Here is a 20,937-nt window from a genome sequence, read left to right as displayed (position 1 = left end):
ATTGTCTGTCTTATAGTCACTAAATGTAAGATACATTTACATTTTAACCAAATATTGTTCTGCAAAACCACAGAAATTTTATATAAATAGCTTATTTCTATCAATGTTCCTGACTAATAATAGAACATATAAAGTTCAAATGAAGACACCAATAGTTTAAGTAGAGAAACAAATGAATCCCAATTTTAAAGTTTTGGTTTAATTCTACTATAAATCAAACAAACCACATCACAGGTGCCCATCCAGTCAAGCCTATGCTGTAATGAACAGATATAACACACTCATTTCAACTCTCTTTTGTTGAAATTACCATGGAGTTTTAGGTACAAAATTAACACTAGAAAAAAAAATTTGAATTACCATATTCTGTTTGACAGGTGTAGAAGACCAAGATACATCAGTAAATGATACCTCAGCCACATCTACAGAACAGGAGCAAGAGTTAGAATGGGATGGTTCTGGAGAACCTGAGCCACAGCCCATCTCTGCTATCTCTGCAGGAACACATGGTGTCAGGCACAACAGACCCAGTCTAAAACTCCAGCTGAGTAGGAGTAAGATACCTGGCCCTGTGGAGAATCTACCTATGCCTGGTGGAGATACTGGTTCACTCACTGAAAGATTGGAGAAAGCATTAGGATCAGTCGCTCCATTGTTGAGAGAAATTTTTGTTGATTTTGCTCCATTTTTGTCAAAGACACTTATTGGATCACATGGACAAGAATTACTTATTGGAGGTAAATATTTGTTGTTTACTGGTTAAATATACACAAAAAAGTAGAATGAAATAAGACTTCCTTAATTGGACTATTTTATGATTCTGTTGATACTATAACAAAAATAGTGACAAGTATGTAGGGGAATGAATCATCATGATCTTTTATAGGTTATGATTTCAGGCTGATTTGTTGAAAACAATTTTTTTACAGTTAATTCAATTAACTTTGGCCGTGTATAGTACACAGTTATGTCTTTTTATCCCCTTAAAATCGAGAAAAAAAAAATTTTAATTTTTTTTTTATAAGTCTAGTTCACTGTAAAAATCCATTGAAAGGCACCTATTTATCCATGTAATTTTGCGCCACAACTTTTTTCTCAAATGCTACGTTTGCGCCACATGTTTTAAAATTACATGGTATCATTTGCGCCAAAAATAAAACATACGATCGCGCCAATTAGAAGAAAAATGACTTCCCTACTCCTTTATTTGGACTTGGAACCGGCAGATTATACAACAAATGTTTCATTTTCTGAAACATATCTTCTTCTTACTGCAGCTGCATTGGTACTTCCCAATTTAATGTATGAAGTAACATGTAACTTCACTTTATTGTCCAAAAACACAAACATTGAAGGTTGGAATGCATAAAACAGTTCATAATAATTCCTAATGATAATAAAGCCCATACGAATGGTGGGAACAAAGCACTGTGTAATCAACATATGGCTAAAACATTATCAGCAAAAAAATCTGTGCATTGACTGTCTACTGCAGTTTAAATCATTTCTCTCCAGATACTCATCTCCATGGTTAAATATCTCCAAACATAATTATGATACTTTTTAAGCCAAAAAAAAAGAATAAATATATATTAATCATTAATATTCATGATATATATGTGTACAGGTAAATTGACGCAAATGAGTTCCGAAAATTGGCACAATTGATATATTTGGAAAACAAAATTTGGAGCAAATGATACCCCTGAAAAACAGTAATTGGCGCAAAAAGACTGCTGCCATATTTAATTCCTGTCAAAAGTTGACATCATTATTTAATTGCTACACACCCTTACTTAATCCTTAACTACCCCTCTTATTGATTACTCATACAGGATGTCACACCTTTACTTTGAATAATCAATTTTGAAGACAAAAGTTAAAAAAGAACAAGAATAAATGAAATAAATATAATAAACGTCTCCAACATTCATTAATGAAGAAAAAACGATATGAAATTTTATTTTTTAAATTATTTTTTTTTTTATAAAAATCGAAAAATCATCTATAGTTGTGTATAATCCACATCCCTTGTACAAACTACATATTTAAGGTAAAAAAAATATGCAGACTATACATGACTAAATATGGTAGAAAAAATTACTACGATGTGTATACTATAAAGTGTTATATAATTTATACCTTCTGCTTACATATTTACTTTTTTTCACAGTGTGTACACATATGAATAAAATCCTGATTAAAGATGTTAAAGTGGAGCAAATGTAATTTGTTGGGTGGGGTGTCTGTTCTGACTTTACTTAAAGTGTTAATTTTTATATTCGATTGTAAAACAAATGTTAATTTATTGAATCCATTGTGTATATCATATTTGATAAATGCATTTTTTTCTTCAGGTCTAGTCACATTAAAACAGAGCACCTCTGTAGTAGAGCTTGTTATGTTACTGTGTTCACAAGAGTGGCAGAACTCTCTACAGAAACATGCTGGACTTGCCTTTATAGAACTAGTCAATGAGGGGAGGTAAGTCATGGTGACACGTTAGTGAGCGAAATGGAAGTATTGTATTCATTTTGGCATTAACTAAAACCTTTTATGTATCTATATAATGTTCTGAAAAGTTAAGGTTATGCAAAGCCAGTTTGTTTACCTTGTTATACAGAAAGCTTTCAATTTGTTCTTTTGAAATAAACTAAATAAAATGGATCTTACTTTAAAAAAAAAAAAAATTTCTGTATATAGGTAGTTTTTATTGATGGAATCCTTAAAAGTAGATTTATACTGAATATTCTATGAAGAACATCACTTCTGAATGCTCCAATGTATTAAATTTTATTTGAATCATTTTGTTTATAACCCTACTTAATTGGTTGATTTATTTTTTTCAGATTGTTAGCACATGCTACTAGGGACCATATAGTTAGAGTTGCAAATGAAGCTGAATTCATATTGAATAGAATGAGGGCAGAAGATGTCCAGAAACATGCTGAATTTGAGGTTAGAAATGATTGAGAATCTACTGCATCTATAACTAGTACACTTGCAAAACAGGTCAATATATAGGGAACAGGAGAAGCACTTTGGCTTGTGTTCATTTTAGATTTATAACAGACTAATCAAATACATGTTTAGTGGATTTATAATGGTTGACGAAACATGTTTTGTAGAAGATTTTTTTTAAGTTGAGTTTTTTTTTCATCTGGTAAATAAGGTTACCTTTTACAAATGCATCCTTTGCCTGATTTTGTGGATTCACTATTTGTGGATTGAGGAAAATTATTTTTTCGTGGTTATATGATATCATATTTTTGCCTTAGTCAAGCTTATAGAAATTTGTCACTCATTCAACTTTTGAATTTGTGATTCACCTTTGCCATGACATCCACAGAATGTTTTATCCCATGAATTATTATGAACCAATAGAAGATAAAAGACAATTTATGTAATTTGTCTGACACCTTGATAATTTTTTTTTAGTCTTTGTGTGCCCAAACCATGTTAGATAGAAAGGAAGAAGAAAAACTTTGTGATCATTTGATTAAATCTGCAAAGAGAAGAGATCACCAGATAGCTGTTAAACTGAAGGACAAAATTCTATATATACTTACCAATAAACATGGAGCTTGGGGTGATCCTTGTGAAAAGTAAGTTACTTATGTTTAAAACAGCTGACAAACATTTTAGGTAGACTATTTAATATGTTATCGGTTGTCTGGCTGTCTATATCACTCTGCTAAGCTCTTAGTAGAATTGTGTATCACTGCTTTAATTTGTGACATCAAATACATTGACCTGGCCTTAATTACTTTGACCTTGACTAAACTTCTTTGACCTGGACTTAATTACTTTGACCTGGACATATCAGCGACGTCATCATGTTGGAACCAACGTTGATAAGTTTGACCCGAACTTATCAAGTCATCTTCCTGTTACTGGTGAAACTAAGAAAACACTTCCAAAAGATGCAATAACAGCCCGATTAATCGATTATCAGGTTATCTGCTTATTGATATTGTAAATTATCTGCACCTCGACACAATATGAAGTTTTTTTTTTTTTTATCTCTTTCGCTTGGCTCACTCAACAAAAAAAGTTCATATTGTCACTCCCAGGTGATATATTACAATCGGAACATATTGATTGTGAGCAACTGTAAATTCAGAAATTATTGCGTGCTTTTATAATGGCAATTATTCGAGAGTTAACAAAAATGCAATTTTAATTATTGCCACTTTTTCAATTTAAAAATATCTGCTTAAATCTCTATAGTTCAGTTATCGGAATACAAGTTCTTATCATTAAGATACTCACCAAGTTTTATTAGTTGCAATTATAAAACTTGCAATAATTTCTGAATTTACAGTAATGTATTAAACATGATAATTCCAAAACTAGACTGTATTCAGATTTGATAAGTACTTATAAAACTAGACTTAAACCAGACTGTATTAAGATTTTATGATTTTCATTGCAGACCTGCAGATTTTTGGAAGTTAGATGTATGGGAGGATGATTCGAGGAGAAGAAGGAGGATGATCAGGAATCCACATGGATCCACACATCCTGAGGCTACTCTAAAGGCAGCTATAGAACATGGTAACTAGTATACTGTAATATCTTATTTAATAAAAAGTGATATACTGTGGATTCATTATTATTCATTGGATACCAATTTTCGTGGATTTCATGGGAACAGACGAACCACGAAATTAAATCTTCAACGAATACCAAATTTTCTATAGGCTTGTATGCAGATTTCTCCAAAACCACGAAATTAAATATCCACAAATATATAAGTTTTCCTCAATCCACGAAAATTGGTATCCACGAAAATAAATGAATCCACAATATATATATATATAATAAGAAAAAGATTATTTTATGGTGGTTTTCAGTGAGGGTTGTTCCAAATTTAAATTATTGGGAGGCGACTTTATTTAAACCCCAATCATCCTTAAAATTTTTAATTAACTTTATTTATACAAAATTGTAGGAATTATACAACTACCCACAATAAGTAATTTACAAACATGTAAGAAAGGGAAATCCATCTTTCTCTGTATTTGAATAAGTTCAAGAGAAAATTAAATGTACTTCTTTAACACTTACACAGTTACAGAGACCTAACCAGGAAATGGTGAAAGATAATTATAAAAAAAAATCAAAGTAAATCTTTGAAACAAAAGAGTAAAGTAATAGTTCATAAGAATGTTGATAAAGTAATGATATAATCAATAACCATTTTAGGAGCAGAAGAAGATGCAATAAACCAGGCGAGAGAAGCTTTCCATGCCCACCTATCAGCTCAGAAGAAGGTACAACAACAACCTGATTATACGGATGAAGAACTGATGATGGAAGAGAGAGATCTGGACCAGGAATTCAATGGTACGTGGAGGAATTGTCTAATGACTGTAAAATAAAATTAAAAAAGAGAATGAAGTTGACCTAGAAAAAAGCTTCAAAATTAATCATTAAATAGTCAAAACTTTGACCACAGATTTATCGGAAAAAATTCCATTGAATCTATAGCAGTTTAACAAACACTAATCATTGAAAGGCTTAATATTTCCTAAACAGTAGAACGTGATTAAAACCTATAGCTGATTGAAACAGAGTTATCTCCCTGTCGTGTTATGTACCACCTTTTAAGCATTAAAATAAGCGTGTAATGTTTATGTGGTTACTTGAAATAGAAAAAGATACAAAACATGCAAAATTTATGACTTAATAGTAAGCAATGATATGCAGTTTCTTTTTATATCCCAATTACATAAACATAACAAAAATTTTAAATAGGAAATAAGAAAGTTGAGAAGTAAATTTACACAAGAAATAGCCTAATAAATTTTACAATATATCTATCAATCTTATTGTTTTATCCTTCAGTTTATGCAAATAATAATAAAGTGGTAATTTTTATTTATTTACAGGTCCTGTTGCTCTGTCTACCCCATGTAAGCTGATAGCACCGGGGGTAGCTATAGCTGGTACTATGGCTATAACAAAGTCAGAGCTTTACTTTGAGATTGACGAAGACAATGAAGAGAACAAGAAACACGATCCTAAGGTAAACAAATCAGGTGGTATATATGTGTTTTATGTCACATAATTACAGGTGGTATATCTATGTTTTATGTTATGTGTTAAAAACAGACAAGACATGTTCAATATCAAGACTACAGATGAAGCTGGAAAATTTAAAAAAAAAACATTTTGGTTGTTGCTTCCCTTTGAAGAATATGATGTCTTTGTGTAGAATGTTCACTCCTATTTCAGGTTGCTGTTGATAGTGTAGGTATACTAATGACAATGAACAGTCTACTACAAAAACGTCATGTTTTTCTTCAAATCTGAAGCAACCACATTGTGTTACCGACAGAGTTGCAACTGCAAAATTGATAAATTATTTTAGAATCTGAAAACTCCAAATTATTATTCTAATTCAGATTAAACTAGTTCAGTCACTGTAAGTGGTCATGAGTTTTATATGTGTGTAATTTTCTTAGTAAGTATTGCATACATATAAAATCCATGATGATTTGATCTACTGCTCACTCCTGTTGATGGAATGACAATAAATTTCCACTTCATCTGTAGATACTATATCTAATCAGTTTCATCTTCACTTTCAGCTCAGTAATTACCATATATGATTTTGTCCTGGTTTACACCCAGGGGAGTTCTAGTTTTATGTTTCAGAAAGAAGACACCACACAAGATATTGAGAACAGAAGTTAGACTTGGGGAGATGGATAAAACAGAAGTTATACTCTGCAAGATAGCTTAAACAGAAGTTTTGAACATAGTAGAAAGATTTGATCATTATTGGCACAGTATCCAGATGATGAATTATCTGTTGAGAAGTTTAAAGAAAAGAAGACTACTAGCAGAGCTTACAAAGAACATGGATCTTAGACGTTTATATATTTATCCAAATAATACTAAAGACAATTTATGCTAGGTATGCTATTTTTACATGAGCAATTTTCATAAAAATTGATAAGGGCTGTTCCATAAAAATATACATTGGACCAAGGGAAGGCAACTTAAATTTGCATCTGTGGGTGGGTGTGAAATATTGTGTTTAATGGCCTTTAAATGTATGCAGGACCCTAAATTTGCCATTATGGGTGGTCACTGTGTTTTTAAAGTGCCTTCCCTGGGTACCATGTATGTTTTTTATGGGACAGCCCTAACATGTCAGTATGTGACATTTTAAAAATAGATTTCAGTTCAGATAATTTTTCAATTATCTTTTTTTTGTAAATGAATAAATTTTAAGAATTTTTCCATTAAGTACAAATATGTAACCCAGGGTAGGCATTTTAAATTCCCATTGATGTTTGTTGGATGAGAAATGCTTTTTTGTACACTGAAAATGTAAGTGATGTCTCTCTAGGTGGTCATTTCCAAATCCCAAAATTCTCATGAAAATAATGTGTCCATTCCAGTTTGACATATAAGTAAATCCTGAATTGGGGATGTTTTTACTGGGTATTCCTGAATTTCTGCAAATTTTATGACTTCTTTTTATGGATAACACTGCCATGTAAATAGGTTTGTTGATCTTGAATGTGCTTAAAAGCATGTGTGAAAATGTGCAAATTATGTCCCTATTTATCAAAAAATTGAATTTTGCAGTCTTTCTTTAGTAAAATCTATGTAAATATCAATATTTTTTATATTTTTAAAAATTGAAAGATCCTACACTTTAATTTGCACATACCTTATGGTTTTGTTAGCATTTCTTTTTAAATAGCAAAAAAGGGCCTTAGCACACACACAGTTCAAAATATCCTAAAAAAGCTGACTGGTTTGTTTACCAAATTTGTACTTTTCAATCACAATGTTTTGCTTTTAGCTCATGAACTTGCAGTACAAAGAAATATGTCTCTGACTTATTATTTGTAAAGAATAAAGAGTAAACCTTCACACCACATAATCAGGATATTAAAGGACAGGTATGATTAAAATAATTTGATAACAATTGCATCATTCATTTTCCTCTTTTAGATTTGTTTTTTCCAGTGTTTATTATTATAAATATATAGCAGTTTTCTGAACAATGTTGATAATGCATAGAAAAATATACTGAACCTTTGAAGGGAAATACTTGATTTGAAGATTAATGATCTCAGAAATTGAATTTCTTCAGATGTTACACACCAAAACAAACTAATCAAATGAAGTTTAGTTTAAAATTTGATTTTAGGCAGATTGGAATAAACATATCAGTAGAATAAAGAGATGGGAGATAATCACAATATGTTGAGCAAGAGACTTTAAAAGAATTGAGTTATTTCCCCTATGCCACAAAGTGAAGTTTTTTTAAAAGTGGTTGATTTCAAAAATCAAGATTAAAAACTCCCTTGCTTCATATTTTTAAATTCTGACATTTGCTCTGTCTTTGAAAAAAAGACTCTCATTATTTTTGTTGTTTTGAACCAAAACTAGTAAGTAGTCTGTATTTGGATTCATATTTACGTTTCCACTATTTCATTACAGTTTTACAACTGCACCATGAATTTACCTGTAAAAATTTATTTAAAATTATTTGACTATTAACTGCTAAGGTTTGAAAGTTTAATTTTTATTTCAATTAACAAGTAAAAAACTATGATTTAGAACTTTGTAACATTATTTTGCCATGAACTTTAAAATTAAACATACCTGAAATTCTTAGATGCTATTGAAAAATGATTACAGGTGCTAGATAGATATAATTTTTTTCTGACACCTGCTTTACCTGTACAGCACAGGTAGCCTTACCAGTTATGGTTGAAAATTCAGAAAGACTAGAGAAGTTGCTACAAAAAACTTGCAGGTTTTGCACCTCTATGTCTAGATCCTAACTTAGTTATGAACTTATGATTGAATTTCTTTAAAATGTGACTAGTTTATTTCTAAGCCAATTTTAGGGTTTGAGTAGTTTGGAATTTCAAAATTATAGGATGGGGGTCCCATCATTAACAAATGTTAATGATGACAGTTTTCTTTTCATACAGGAGTACATTGTTTAATATCATGTCCATTTTTTATTTTTCAGATATTAAAAATAATCATGAGATGAAGTAAAGTTGCCAAAATTGGAAGAAAAGCAGATTGCTGTTTTGAGTCCAATGTTATATCCAGTCATGAGAATGTCTTCAAATGTTATATTTTAATTTAAGAGCACATGTTGAAGGAATAGATCAATTACCAACAGAAAACATTTTTGGGATAAAAATAAAAATTACAAAAAGGCAAATATTGTTATGGCATAGGGATTATAATCACCTTCTCTCTGTGATGGTTTTTTTTTTATTTGAAAGTTTTCTCCTTGAAAGCATTTTTTAAATAGGTTTATGCAAACACAAATTTATCATTGAAAGTATATTATTGAGGACAGGCATTTTTTTAATCCAAATTATGGGAAGTTTCATTGAAATCACTAGGGATTGCAGAAAACCCAAAAATTCACCAAGAAAAACCATTGGACTCAACCATTTGACCCCATATGTATAAGTGCTGTAAAATCACAAATATATTGAACTCCTATTAGACAACTGCAATTTTTTAGTACTTTGCATTGAAGTATATACCTGAAGCATAAAGGGATATGAATTTTAGACTCTTCATAGTCAAATACATGTTTAATTGCTATGTATGCCATTAGCAATAAGGAACGAACACCCAATCAAATGTTTTGAATAAATAAAATCTGTATATTCACCAGATGCCTATCAAAAAATTAACAAACAAGCAATACTCAGGAACTGCCAGTTATGATTCATAATACAATCAAAGACATAGCTTGACATTTGATCCTTTATAAACTTCTTTTTCTTGAAGAGACCTAGCTAGTGCATACTAAGTAGATTTATAAAACCTTCACTGGTTAAAAATAGTTATGACAAGTCAATATTTTTGAGTGACAGCAAGCTATATTAAACTTATTACACTCTAATGTATAACTAATTAGAGTGATTGTGACCATCAGAGACCTTACTTGTATACCAATACTATTTTGTAATTTAGCATCAAACTTTATTTAACAGAATAAAAGACTTGTTAAATTTGGTATAAAACACTACCAATAGATAGTAATATGATTTGGATATTCAATCAAAAGTATCATTTAAAAAAAATTTCAATATTTGAGATCTCTTGTGAATTCGTTGGATATCAATTTTACCCATGAATTTAAAGGTTCAACTATTACAAATTTTTGGTAGGCTTGAATGCAGAGGTAGGAAAACGCCATGAAATCAAATTCTTAGGAAATACACTTTTCCCTCCGTCCACGAAAATTTATATCCATGAATAAATGAATTTACAGTATAGATAATACAGCAATACGGCTGTTAGTTTTTAGCTCACTTGATCCAAAGGTTAGCGTTTTTCGTCTATCATTGTCTGTTAACTGTAGCAAGCTTCATGTGAGCATGTTTTAAAGCTCATCAACTTATTGTTTACCCTATACTTGTATATTCTTAACCACTATGAGAATGCCTTGATACGCCATGATATGATTATTTAAAAACACACAGTGAAGGCAAAGGTCAATTACCAACAGAACTGTTTTGGGATGAAAATTAAAATTACAAAAGGATTGTGAGGATATAGAGGTTATATTTTACTAAATAAAGTTGTATAGGCTATGCATGATTTGCTGTTTGCTGGTAGATTCTAATATCTCATCTGATATATAACCTTTGTTTTGGTTTTGGTTGTGGGGTTGCTGACTTATTGATATATACCCCACATCTCTTTTTGTTCATGTCAATTTTCTAAATTTGTGAACCATTCAAAGTCTGGGATATAAATGTAGACACAATTGATATTGAGGTATAATATTAATTATAAGTACCAAGTGAAGTGAAAAATGGTTTATATTAAATGTTAATTACCATTTCAACATCTTTGAATTAAGATTTTTATGCCCCACCTACGATCTACGATAGTAGAGGGGCATTTTGTTTTCTGGTCTGTCTGTCCGTCCGTCTGTTCGTTCCTTCGTCTGTGCGTCTGTTCGTCCCGCTTCAGGTTAAAGTTTTTGGTCAAGGTACTTTTTGATGAAGTTGAAGTCCAATCAACTTTAAACTTAGTACACATGTTCCCCATGATATGATCTTTCTAATTTTAATGCCAAATTAAAGTTTTGACCCCAATTTCACGATCCACTGAACATAGAAAATGATAGTGCGAAGTTCAGGTTAAAGTTTTTGGTCAAGTTAGTTTTTGATGAAGTTTAAGTTTAATCAACTTGAAACTTAGTACACATGTTCCCTATGATATGATCTTCCTAATTTAAATGCCAAATTAAAGTTTTGACCCCAATTTTACAGTTCACTGAACATGGAAAATGATAATGCGAATGGGGCATTCTTGTTTAAAAATGCTCCAGGTACAATTATAAACTGTTGAGAATTCATGTATATATGATGAAGTAGATTTGTTGTGTAAAATTAATGTTTGTAAAGTTCCTTATTGTAGGCAAACCTGTAAACGTCTGAATACATGAATTTATTAAACTTTATTTGTAAGCACTAATTCTTTAATTAGTCATGAATTGAAACCTTATAGTCAAAAACTTGTCTGTTATAATGAAATATGAGGATAACAGAGACAAAAAGTTACATTTAATTTAAATTAATTAAGCATTTTAATTATGATTAAGTAAGAAATAAATACTCAAATTATGGTAATAAAATTAATTAGAGGAACAATAAATTATCAGTCCATCTAAGATATTATGAATGAAACCTACAAGATGCTAATCATTATGCTATGTCAACAAATACAATTGTCTTTGATGTGTTACAAAGTTGACATCCATTTGACATACTTGTGTTACCTCCCTTTTATGTGACTTCCCATAGTACCTTGTACACCTACTAAGTATGTGTGGTTCATGAAATATTGATGTTAAAACAGTGACTTTTAATGCTTCCTTCAAATTTCCTGTTGCCAAATTTTATTTAGACGTTTCCACAATAAATACATTTTAATTATTGTGACTAGAGCGTTTATATAATTTCAGAATGCACTGCATTGACATCACTTGTATTAATTTTCAGTTTCATTTTGACAGAAAATTGGAGTAAGTCATTTTATGTGGTCTGGTCTAAACTGTTTTACAACACAATGATCTTTCTGTAAATTTCAGTTGGTTGATTCAATCAACAGAAATTTACAGAAAGAACATAATAATATGGATGTCCCACTTTTGAAAATGATACATTTGATATCCTCTTTTGTAATTTTGATGACCTCAGCCTTGGACCAGTATATCTGACAATATATATGTTCATGCCTCAACCAATACCAGTTCTTATTATTGGATGCCTGAAATTATCAACAGCCTAGCATAAGACATATTTTTTGCCAAAATGACAATTTGGGTTTCCCTAGGCTGTTGCTTCTAATAAAACTTTTTAATTTGAATAGATAAGAATGAGAAAATATTGGCCATATATTCAAATATAAAAAGAAAACAGTTAGCACAAATTTCAAGTATAATATTTAGGGTACCAGAAAGTCTTCTGAACAAACTCTTTCTTTAACAATACAAATTATATCCTTGTACGGTAACTGCTAATGAAGGCCACAAGTAACCAGCATAGAAGAGACAGAACACAGGTAAGCAAGAACTAACTTAAATCACGTGATTAGAAGTCACATGAACAGCAATTAATGATTTTGATTTCTTCACTCCATCCCTTGTCTTGAATGTTTGTCTTAATATGTTTAGTTCGTTTCTGTGTGGGTTACATTTAAATGTTATGTCATTGTTCTCCTCTTATATTTAATGCGTTTCCCTCAGTTTTAGTTTGTAACCCGGATTTGTTTTTGTACTACTGTTGCCTTTATTTGCCTTGTATTGAAACATGTTTTATCGTAGTATCGGCCTCATACAAGGTTAGTTTCCACAATGCAATGGTCCATTAGTAGTTTGTAGATTGACTAAGTATCATCCAAACTTTGCAACAAGTATCTAACTTTTGTTGTAGAGTATACCTTAGGTGTCAGGTTATGCTACAGACCAATCCAATGGTTACCGTTACTGGAATTAAAACTGAAATGGTCGGTTATTTCATGTTGAGTTATACATGTACAGTAACTTGCCCTATGGTGGTCACTTTTCAATTGTCTGGTTTAAATGTTAATTTAGTTTTCATGAGTTTTAAAAAGTAATTTTCCCATTTGTAGTAACAGATTAAATGCATTCTGTGGAATGGTTGCAGTTGGTACTTATAATTGAATGAACGTAACGGTACATCACATTTGTTGAGTTTAGTTGATTGATATTTCAAATCGGAATTCCTGTGAGTATTCATTGTACACCCTCCTGGCTAACTTTTTGTTTTCTTATGAAGGGGAAATCGTACAACACCACAAAGCCAAAATATTTCTTAAATTTTTCTTATAGATATACTTGTAATAACCTTATGCCTTATAATTCACCTGGTTTGATTTGAGCGTTATTGATGAGTCTTTTGTAGACGAAACGCGCGTCTGGCGTAAATATAAAATTTCAGTCCTGGTATCTATGATGAGTTTATTTACTATTACTGGATCGATGCCACTGCTGTTGAAGTTTTAATTCCCCGAGGGTATCACCAGCCCAGAAGAGTGTTGACGAGTTATCATTGATATGTTAGTAATTATAAATTGACTTTTAACAAAACTTGATTTTTTGAAATACCAAGCCTTTAAACATCAGGAATAGATTACCTTAGCTGTATTTGGCAAAACCTTTAGGAATTTTTGGTCCTCAATGCTCTTCAACTTCGTACTTTATTTGAACTTTTCAGCATTTTTTTATTCGAGCGTCACTGATGAGTCTTTTGTAGACGAAACGCGCGTCTGGCGTAAATATAAAATTTCAGTCCTGGTTTATGATTAGTTTATTTTCATCTCAGACATCCCAGTGAACTTGAGTACGTACCTTAGATGATATAAACAATTGACTGATTTCATCTTAACTTGACCTATTTTTTATGATTCATTGGGCATTGTAGACATGTCTATCATTAGGTCGGTTTCTCAGTAAAAATAAGTACAAAATCAACTATATTTGGTGTATGATATAATTGTTGTGTGTATATGTCTATCTGGTAGTTTTCATCTTACCTCGATCTCATGGTTCATTAAACAGTGTTTTTATGGTATTAAAAAGTAAAATCACAAAAATACTGAACTTCCGAGGAAAATTCAAAACAGAAAGTCCCTAATCAAAGGCAAAATCAAATGATGAAACACATCAAACGAATGGAAAACAACTGTCATAACTACCCATCATCTTCGCTCCTGGTGAAGCATAAGGTCACAAGTTTTCGCCAACCAGTTCTGTCTTTAGCGTTTGTTTCTGTTTCTCCCCTGGTCATGCCAAACTCCATCAGTTCTGCTTCATTTGTTCGACGCCAGGAGGTTTTGGTCTTCTCCTGGGGTGTCCATCTAAGAGCTATCCTGGTGTTTTTGGATACAGGCATCCTTGGAACATGCCCCGGCCATCTGAAACGTTTCTGTTGTATTTCTTTCAGGACACATGTGGACTAAGTTATTTCAAGGAGATGTTCATTTGAAATACGGTTTGAACAAAAGATTTTGCATATGACTATTCGCCTCAGATAATTGTGGTGGAAAATTAAGAGCGATCTCATATCTGTTGTCGTTACTCTCGAGCAGTCAATTCCATACAGAAGGACATATTTAACAGTACTGTTATATATACTAGTAGTCCTATCTTTGTTTTCCTGTTGTATTGTTTGGACTTCCAAATAGGTCGTAGTCGTTGAAAGGCAGATCTTGGCTAGCCTAAATTTAATGTCTTTTTTTGTTAGATCTTTTTTACGAACCACAGTTCCAGGTTAAGTAAATTTGTCTGTTTGTTGGATTTCTGTGCCCTCAGCGTTTAGTCTTTAAGTTTGATGTTGTGTTTAAAAGTCGCATATCTTGAGTCTTCAATTCTAGTCCAATTTGGCTTGCAAAATGGTTGAGCCGATTTGTCTTTTCCTGCATATTGTCTTGTTTGGATGAACGGAGTGCTATATATCATTAGTAAAGTCAAGTTCCTCTAGGATTATAAACATTGACCATGTGATGCATTTGTTTTATCACTGGTGGTCTTCCTCATCACCCAGTCAATGGCAACCAGGAATGATGAGTGAGAGGATGCAGCCCTGTCGTACCCCAGATTTCTCTTCAAACCAGTCAGTTTCCTTGTTGTTAACTATCACAGCACATTCAAAGTTGTTATACAAAGTGTTACAATCTTGTGTGGTTTACCTTATGATATAAGGATTGTCTAAAGAGTCTCGAGCTCTCTGTGTAAACTGTCGAATGCTTTCTTGTAATCGATAAAGTTGATATATAGAGGTATCTTCCATTATATACAAAGCTCAATGATGTTCTTTAGAGCAAATATCTGACCAATGCATCATTTCCCTTTTCTAAACCAAGCTTGTTCCTGTCTCAACCTGTCATCCAGTTCAGAGTCTGTCCTGTTTAACAGTATTCTGCAAAAAAACTTTATTTGGGATTTAAAGTTTGTTATCCCTCTCCAGTTGTCACGATTCCCAAGATCACTTTTTTTCGTTAGTTTAATGATAAGAAGTTTTGCCCAGTCTTCTGTGGCTTTATTTTCTTCCCATATGTCTTTGAAGAGACCAGTTAGTATGACTTGCTGTGTTGATGTCAGCTTTCAGTAGATCAGTAAATCAGCTTGAAGTCCATCTATACCTGCTGCTTTTCCTGATTTCATGGATTCAATCGCCTTTGTTATTTCTTCTTTATATGGCGAGTCGGTGCTGACATCTAGATCTTTAAGTTAGGGTGCTCCATGAAATTCGTTTATTGGCTCTGGTCTTTCTAAAACAGATTTGATGTTTTCTACCCAACGTGCAGTGCAGCCTGTTCCTTTTCAGTTGTGAAGATATTTTTTTTTTTTTTGTCTTTAACTGGAGGTGGTTGTTTGGATTGTCCACATAATTCTTTTGTGATCTTGTAGACTGAACTTCAGTCACCTTTTGCGGCAGCCTTTTCTGCTACTTAAGCTCGTTCCTCCAGATGGTTCCTTTTGTCTTATCTAGCTCTTTTCTTTACCTCCTTATCTTTCTCTGCATATTTTTTCTGGGTTTGTTCTTTTAATATATATGCTCTAGTGCTGAGGACCTTTTCTTTAAGTCAACCATCGTGTATTGCTGCTCCTTCGGAAGCTAATGCGCTTTTCACATGTGCTTTGGTACACCTCTTCGATGTTTTCCAATTTCTTTTCTATGGAACTGTCTTCAGAGTTCAAGATCTTCTAAAGCTCGAAATCTGATTCTGAGTTCAATGACAAACTTTTGTTTGATTTCAGGTTCTTTCAGACGGTTGACATTGATGATCTTTCTCACAGGTTTGTTATTGTCTTGTACCTTTTTCAGCTTCAGTTGGAGTTTAGCTATAACCAAATGATTGTCGCTGTTCACATCTGCTCCTCTAAATGGTCGGGTATCGAGTAATAAACGTCTCCATTTGACATTTATGATAATGTGGTTAATCTGATTTTTCCACTGTGGTTTGGAGAATTCCATGTAATTTTGTTTATGTCTTTATGCTTAAATAGCTAGGGTTCCTCTAATTACTTCATTAGTTGAACACATATTTGCCAGTATCTCTCCATTCTCATTCATTACGCCATGACTTTTTCCCATAGCTCTTTCGTGTTCTGTATTTACTTTCCCAACCTTATCATTTTGGTCTCCTATAATAAGAAGGACATCATGTTGTGGTGTTTTGCTAATTTGGGCCCGAAGAGCTTCATAATAAACAACTTTTATTTTTTCTTCCGCATCGATATTGTTCGTAGGCGAGTAACACTGAATACGGTAATTGTTGTCTTGGCATAGCTGGATTGAAAGCGAGCTCTGATCAATCGCTCGTTTATAGGTTTAAATTCTATCAAGCTCTTTGTACATTCCTTATTTATAATTATTACAACTCCTACAGTATGTTGGTTGTCGTTTCTGTCGGAGTATATGATGGTATGACCCTGTGTGATTATTTTTCCTAACTCTGTCCACCTGCATTCACTGATGCCTAATATTCCTAGTTTGTACCTTTCCATCTATCTTATGACGCGCAGTTTTTTGAGACATGGAAAACAGTTCTCATATTCAAATTGCCAATCTTAATGGTCTTTTTTTGGATCCATGAGATTCCGGTTCCTGTCCAAGTCCTCCCGAGTTTGGCTTTCTCTTTGAACAATCATATTGCTACCTGTGCAGCCCGTCGTCCTATGAATACCTACTGTTTGTTGATATTTTGTGTTGATTTCTGTAATACTCTTTTATTTTATAATATGAGGTTATTAGTCTCATGTTTAACCCCCAACTTGGAGGGCCAGGGGTTTGTCATTGAGGTTCCCGTCCTCTATATCAGTTGTCTTGCTGGGCTGATGAGCGATGAGCTACCCAGTTTGTTTAGAGTTTTCTCTTCCTAGACAAGTTGCCTTACCTAGCTTAAAACCCATATCTGGGTGACTATTTACCCATAGCTGGGGTAATGTTGCTGAGTGTTGTGGCATATCCACACACCGGTGGGCCTACACGCTGCATCTCTGGGGTCCTTGCTACTCCAAGATCCTCTGCAGTTTAGCCTAGGATACTAAACCCAAGTTACCGTGGGTTGTCGCTGGAAGGTACTGTAGAGGTCTAAGACTGACAAGAAAAACTGATGCGCTCGACTTTCTCTTTCAACTACAAGTACATGTAAGCTAGCCAGCGGCAGAGTAGAGTCTTCGATTCCCCTGCACTAAACGCATATCAAATCCCTGTGGTAACACTACCACTAGCACACCAGTTTATAGGGCCACTATATTTCGTGTATGAATACTTGTTAGGTGTTCATGCCTGTCTGGCAGGTTTTATATTACCTGGCCTTATTTTCATGGTTCATTGGTCAATGATTTCATGGTTTTGTCAGTGTTACATATACTATGAGCAATGGTCAACATAATTTAGGGTATACAATGATTTTAAGATGTCAGCCAGGGATCATCGGACCTTAACTATTTAGTTTCATGGTTTTCCGTCTGACAGGGTTCGTCTTGCCTGGACCGCATGTACATGGTTCATTGGTGAGCGCTTACGATGTCGTTAATTGATCCATGGAAGTATTATACCTTCTCATTTGAACTAATTTTGGATGATTCATTGGTCAACATGTTTTTTTCTTTCTTTCTACAGCGATGGCGGCGTAAGACATCTCTTATGTACGATATCTTGTATACCCACTCCGTGTGGCATATATCCGTTGTCCTTAACCTATATATAGTTATCACTGTTCAGTGATTGCTTACAAATTGACATTTTTCTATTTAGTGCAATTTTTCTAGTTGTCATGGGAAGGAATACATGTCACATTACCTTTTCCTCAGTTCATGGTATAGTGAGAGGCGTACAGTTTTAGTGATGAGGTCCGTTTCTCACATGCAATACGCAATAGATCAACTATATGCGGTCGACAGAATGCTTGTGAGTTGCAAATGTTTGTCTGACATGGTTCATCTGACCTTTGCATATTTTTCATAGTTCATTTGTCAGCGTAAAATTGCTATGGTTTGGTAGTTTTTTAGACACCAAAAGAGGGACGACAGATACCAGAGGGACATTCAACTATATTTCGCTGCAAAGGGACCGCTAAAATACTGCAGTTTGTAGGGATGTTTGTCTCGTCTGCGATAAAAGAGAACTTTGTCTAGCTTGCGAGACATACGGGTAATAAGCCAGCGGTGACTAAACTATTTGTTTAAATTTTTAAACTATAATTCGTTTTGTTATGTGAAATACTCATTACCGTATTATACTAATTATGAGTAATAGAATAACTTTATTCGATATAGTTGATCCTTACATGGTCTGCATCTCGGACACTTTCAAGCAATATGTGAACTATGTTTGGTGTAAGGAATGATTGGAAGGACGTTGTACATATCTGACTGGCAGATTTCATCTGATCTTGGCCCCATTTTTTGGTCCAATTACCAATGTTTTTATGTTTGATCTGTTTCTCAAATACTATAAGCAACATGTCAACTATAATTGGTTTATGCAATGATTGTTGTGTTCATGAACATGTCTGTCGGACAGTGTTCGTCTAACCTTGACCGTCAATGGTAAATGTTACTTTTTTGTAATTGTCTCTTTCTCAGATAATAATAAGCAATTTAATGTTTAACTTTTATTCTTTGTATTTAAAATTCAATTATAATAAGTAATAACAGGCGATGCATTTCAGCGTGTGCACTCTTGTTCCAGCTATTACAATGTATTATAGCAACTGTATATTGAATGGCGGTTGTAAGGTATACATTTATATTCGACAGGGTTCATCTGACCTTGACATTACTGTCATGGATCATTTAAAATCATTGATGATGTGAAGCTGATGTACTACTTATAGTAATACATAAGTCCTTCTTAAAGAACTTCAAGATAAAATTCAATCATAAACAATAGAGCAGACAACATTTCAACGTGTGCACTGATTTCAATATTACCGGTTACACTGACATGCCTGCAATTAGGCAAACTCCCCGGCAGTTCCAGTTCCGATCCGAATACGGGTCCGCATACTACTCTACAGGGAAAACGGTAGTATTTACTTTCACGGCATTAGGTTGCTCTTTTGTGTACCCAAGACAGGTGAAAGGAAGACAAACTTAGTGTGATTTGATTGGACACATGTATATTATATGTAATGAATTGAATTATTTCCTGATTAGAGGATAATTGAAGCATACAAAATTATACTAATAAATTAAATACAAGTAAGAATGAATTTTTGTTGAATTTTTAAAAAGTTTGTATTTTTCCCATTCACTGCGTACAGAAAAAATGTAAATATCCGGTACCCCCAAACTTCACTTGCCGGTTTCATTGGAAGTTGGTCATGCCCATATTCCAATGTTGTTTTAGAGATGTATAGTGAATGTACCTCAGCTGTGGGTGATCAGAGGCATAGAGTTCTTGTTTTAAAGTACATGAAATTTAAGAAATGTTAGTATTGTCGCCTATGGGAAAATAAATACTACCGTTTTCCCTACACTAATGATCACTAATGGATGGAATAAAGGAAAATAGTTCCGGAACGGAAACGATCACTGTCCGGAGTTTGGCAATTAAGTAGATAAGACAAAAGGGTGCGCAACATTACTCTTAGGAATGTCGGTTGTTCAATTGAATATATGTAGGTATCAAAGTTTTAAATAGGTGTTTCTTCATATCTGTGTTTTTTTTTCTTTCCAAAAAAGCTAAACTTTGGAGATTTGATCTAATTTGAAAAAGTGACAAACATTTACAAAATCGACCATTTGTCGATGATAATAAACTTCATAATAAACTTGCTAGGTCAGATCATTGCATACATGCAGCGGCACAAATTTGACAAATGAAAAATGTAATTAATATGGCATTATTTAAGTATAAGGCATCGTATATCCACGACCTTTAATATTCATTAAATTAACCAATAGCGAAGGATATCGGTAGATACAACAATGATTATATATTCAAAATGATCATCTTTAAATTGATTTGTTGAGCAGATAGATATGTATATTGTCATTTTTATATCGCATATTAATGATTTACGATTGTTTCTTATGTGGTCCCGTCAAAAATGAAGAGAATATGTTAACTGTGATGACAACAAGAACGTTGATGGATCATAAAATTATTGTGACACGTAATGTGACGAAAATTACTTCAATTAGACAAAAAGTAGGACCAAGGTCATTTCAGTGGTGAAACTGAGTTGTTGTTTTGGGTTTCTACCCTGTCCACATTTGGTCCATTTATCGGAATAAATATATCAGTAGTATTTTACCATATCATTCCGAATACTAGTATATATAATTTTATCGCTGTCCAACGAATTTTTAGTTGCTCTTATAATCACTGGTTGTGGAGGTGGGGGTAGAAATAATCCTAGTTTTACGGACCCATT

General features: G+C 33.0%; 1 protein-coding gene and 1 long non-coding RNA gene across 25 annotated transcripts in view; both read left to right on the top strand.

The window, feature by feature from the left end:
• LOC139485267 (neurobeachin-like) overlaps nucleotides 1-20,937 on the top strand; it is a 213,792-nt gene that overhangs the window by 48,089 nt on the left and 144,766 nt on the right. For all 24 annotated transcript variants that reach the window (XM_071269596.1, XM_071269591.1, XM_071269589.1 and 21 more), the window contains 7 exons: nucleotides 378-737; nucleotides 2,358-2,484; nucleotides 2,850-2,958; nucleotides 3,439-3,605; nucleotides 4,436-4,557; nucleotides 5,209-5,349; nucleotides 5,895-6,031. In XM_071269596.1, coding sequence (XP_071125697.1) covers nucleotides 378-737; nucleotides 2,358-2,484; nucleotides 2,850-2,958; nucleotides 3,439-3,605; nucleotides 4,436-4,557; nucleotides 5,209-5,349; nucleotides 5,895-6,031 — 1,163 coding nt within the window. The remainder of the gene's footprint in view (nucleotides 1-377; nucleotides 738-2,357; nucleotides 2,485-2,849; nucleotides 2,959-3,438; nucleotides 3,606-4,435; nucleotides 4,558-5,208; nucleotides 5,350-5,894; nucleotides 6,032-20,937) is intronic.
• Nucleotides 6,664-9,211, top strand: LOC139485269 (uncharacterized). Its single transcript, XR_011655286.1, has 2 exons — nucleotides 6,664-6,925; nucleotides 9,011-9,211. It is a non-coding gene; the product is annotated as an uncharacterized lncRNA (long non-coding RNA).

This window comes from Mytilus edulis, chromosome 8 (genome assembly GCF_963676685.1).
Source record: "Mytilus edulis chromosome 8, xbMytEdul2.2, whole genome shotgun sequence".
In the NCBI taxonomy this organism is placed as follows: Eukaryota; Metazoa; Mollusca; class Bivalvia; order Mytilida; family Mytilidae; genus Mytilus; species Mytilus edulis.
The sequence above is the reverse complement of the archived record's forward strand: the minus strand, read 5'-3'. Positions and strand labels throughout refer to the sequence as shown.